Source organism: Rhincodon typus, chromosome 18 (assembly GCF_021869965.1).
Source record: "Rhincodon typus isolate 14 chromosome 18, sRhiTyp1.1, whole genome shotgun sequence".
In the NCBI taxonomy this organism is placed as follows: Eukaryota; Metazoa; Chordata; class Chondrichthyes; order Orectolobiformes; family Rhincodontidae; genus Rhincodon; species Rhincodon typus.
In genome coordinates this window covers 48897032-48900464 of record NC_063349.1, presented here as the reverse complement: position 1 = coordinate 48900464, position 3433 = coordinate 48897032, and the positions used below count along the sequence as shown (strand labels likewise).

The 3433-nt window shown below is 43.9% G+C and overlaps 1 protein-coding gene across 4 annotated transcripts in view; it reads left to right on the top strand.

The window, feature by feature from the left end:
• The first annotated feature begins 2953 nt into the window (after positions 1-2953).
• rxylt1 (ribitol xylosyltransferase 1) overlaps positions 2954-3433 on the top strand; it is a 42184-nt gene continuing 41704 nt past the window's right edge. The window contains exon 1 of one of the 4 annotated variants that reach the window (XM_020527318.2): positions 2954-3215. In XM_020527318.2, the coding sequence (XP_020382907.1) occupies positions 3071-3215 (145 nt within the window). In that variant the 5' untranslated portion in view covers positions 2954-3070. The remainder of the gene's footprint in view (positions 3216-3433) is intronic. The other 3 variants (XM_020527319.2, XM_048607488.1, XM_048607490.1) reach the window with 3 other exon arrangements.

Below are 3433 nucleotides of genomic sequence, written 5' to 3'. Positions count from 1 at the left end.
TAAGTTTGATCTATTCCTCACAACCATTTGAAAATACTCCATACAACCAGATGAAACCACACTGAAAGCAGTGGATTAGGAAACATTCATATTTCTCTGAAGCAATATACAATGACTCATTCAGCTTATGCGTGAAAAAGTAAGAGGATGTATTTTGGATGATCTGAGAAAAGCAGGATACTTCAGCTTCTCCATTGACTCTATACTAGATCTTTTACACGTTGACCAACAAACTGTTACTGCAAGATACCATGGCACCCAATAATGGTTTCTCCATTGAACTCTTACTAACTTTCCTTGAATTAAGAAAGTATAGTAGTGAAAGGAGGGCCAACATGGTGCTGGTTTAGCTGAGCAATGACTGTAAAGTTGACTTCAGAAGATGAGAGTCAGCTAACACGGCGAGAAACTACAATGGCAAAAATAAGTATGGAATATATACTTTATCACTGGCACTCACTGAATCTTGCTGGCTGTGCTGCAGTTGATTGTTGCCAAGATGCAGTAGTTTCCCTTATTGGTGTGCAACAAATATACACACTCTTCTCTGCCACTAAAGCAATGGACATCATCTGAATCATTTTGGATCCTGATTCCACAATACCAAAACATCTCTTTGACACCAACAGCACATGCAAAGGCGACTTCAGACATAGCTGAGAGTTATAGTTATTGAGAGTTATTGATGTTTTTATTTATCTTTCTACTGATGGTAGCAAAAAAGATGATCCAAGGAGGGGAGTTGGGATTCCGCAGGAGATAATGCAGGAATTTGGAGTTTGTGTTCACACCAGAGCTCTGGAATTGCTTGATAGATCTGTTCCACAATTCCAGCAAGATCGTACAGGATTTACAGGCAGCACTGAGAACGCATGCTAAGCTTCACCTGACCCACTTCTACTACTTGATAAGAAACCCAAGAACATTTTGATATAGAGATAACAAGGTGTAGAGCTGGATGAACACAGCAGGCCAAGAAGCATCAGAGGAGCAGAAAGGCTGACGTTTTGGGCCTAGACCCAATTGAACTCAATGCAACAGTAAATCTGCCCAATTTAGACTACACGTATGTGAATGAAAGGAAAAGAATGAGAAAGAAAGAAGCAATTGAGGGTGATGCTCCTCCTAATGATGATAAAATGCTTTCTCCAGGAGGTACATTCCAAGTGAAACATTTCATTCAAAAAATGGATGCACTTGAAACCAACTTGAAAGAAAGAGCAACCTTATATGAAAATGTTACAATTTTTTTGTGATGCTTTAAATACCTCAGCTATTAAAATGAGGAGGCAAAAGTGATATTGTTGCTGTAATCTAGAGACTCAGCTAATGTTCTGAGGGCCTGGGTTCATAATCCCTCCATGGCAGATGGTAGAAGTTGAACTCAACAAAGATTTGGGACTCCAATTATGACCATGAAACCATTATCAATTGTCAGGAAAACCCATCTGGTTCACTAATGTCCTTGAGGAAATAAAACTGTCATCCTTAGCTGGCCTGGCCTACCTTTGACTCCAGACCCAAAGCAATGTGGTTGACTCCTAACTGCACTCTAGGCAATTAGGCATGGGCAATAAATGCTGTCCTAGCCAATGACACACACATCCTGTGAATGAAGAAAAGAAAAATATTAAAAGAGTACAGTTAGGAGTCAAACATGAGCCATTCAGCCCATCAAGCCGACGCCACTATTCAACAAGAAATTCCTGTTTCTTTCATGTAAAAGAAACCTTGTAATTGGCTCCTTAATTTTGAACTAATGGACAACATTTTAATTAGAGTGTGATATAGCTGCATGCTAAAAATAATTAAATTCTTTGTTCCAGCCAACTGAATGGGTTAAAAAGAGGGGAGTCAATTCACCCTTCCTCTCCCAGTCATAAATTAACCATCAGGCAGTCTGCTTATGAGTCGGTCTTCTGTTCTAACATAAAGGAACTATATCTTGAGTACTTTAAAGATACTTTTTATTGTCATTCTGGACTAGTCCCATGCTAGTCATTTTTTTGCACTATTTCAATTCTGTGACAACACTTAAAGATTCTGCACCTAGGTACCCTGTACCTATGATGGCACCGGTTTGGACTGGGTTGGGCAAGGTCAAAATTCACACATCACCAGGTTATAGTCCAACAAGTTTATTTGAAAACACAAACTTTCAGAGTGTTGCTCTTTCCTCAGGTGTAGTGCCAACAGGTGACATTACAAACTTTTAGCTGCATTCACTCAAATGCACCTCACAATACGGGGCTATTCTATTCTATTGTAAAGGGGCAGAAATGAAGGTACTCTTGGAGATGTAAGGATCAAGGAGTTGCTGAGATGGGTTTTGCTAGAGTAAGTTGGACTTTGAAAACTGAGCTTAATGGAATAATTCCTAAAGGATCCTGGAAAGTTTTGATATGATGTGATTGGGGTTAGAGCGCATCTGGAGCACTGGAAGTAACTTCGGACCTGTTCTTGTGGGGCACAGTAAAGGATATTGTAAGATGTATTTTGATTGCATTCGGTAGTTAAGATGATAGTACCTCTTTAGTTATTTGCCTGCTGCCTGTTGTGCTGATTTTAATTTGCATAAGACAGCAAAAATCTTAAAATTTGAATATCGCCCACCCACTGGTTTATTTCCGTTGGTCGTTCGGGAAATTCATTCCTCTTAAAGATAACTAATCGAAATAAAAATATTTGCCGACTTGCTTTAGTTGGTTCTTCAGAACACACCTGAAGGGATTTGTCCAAAATTCTCACGGTGAGCCAGTAATTTGAGGCGGTGCCGGCAGGAGGCGGTACTGGAGAAGGAGTAGTCGGTGGGTCAGCAGGCGGGGGAGTAGCGAACTGTGCCGGTAGGAGGCGGTGCTGTTGGAGGACCAGTCAGTCGGTGGGACAGCAGGCGGGGGAATGGTGAGTTGGTCCCGGCAGGTGGCGGTGTTGGTGGAGCACCATTCGGTGAGACTGCAGGCGGGGGAATAGCGAGCTGGTCCCGGCAGGTGGCGGTGTTGGTGTAGGACTGGCCTTACGGGATCGGCGGGATGAAGGCACCTGGCGATGATGGCCGTCAGAGGCCGGCGCTATGAGGTTTCAGTGGAAGCGGGTGGTGCGCTCGCTGCTGTTTATTTATTGTCTTTTTTCTATTTACGCAGCTTATATCGTCTTTTTTCAAGGGCGGCGGGGATCCGGGGACCTCCGGGTGACCGCCCCCAGAGAGCGGAGTAAAGGTAGGCGCAGCCCTCGCCCCCAACGTACACCCTCCTCCCCCTAGGGATCCGCAACACCCAATCCCCACATACACACACATATCCCCCAACCTCTCCCCATACCAGATCCCCAACACCCCCTCGATCGCCCAAAGCCAACACACCGGATCCCCAACACCCCCCCCCCCCCCCCCACCAGATCCCCAACACCCCCTAGATCACCCAAAGCCAACACACCG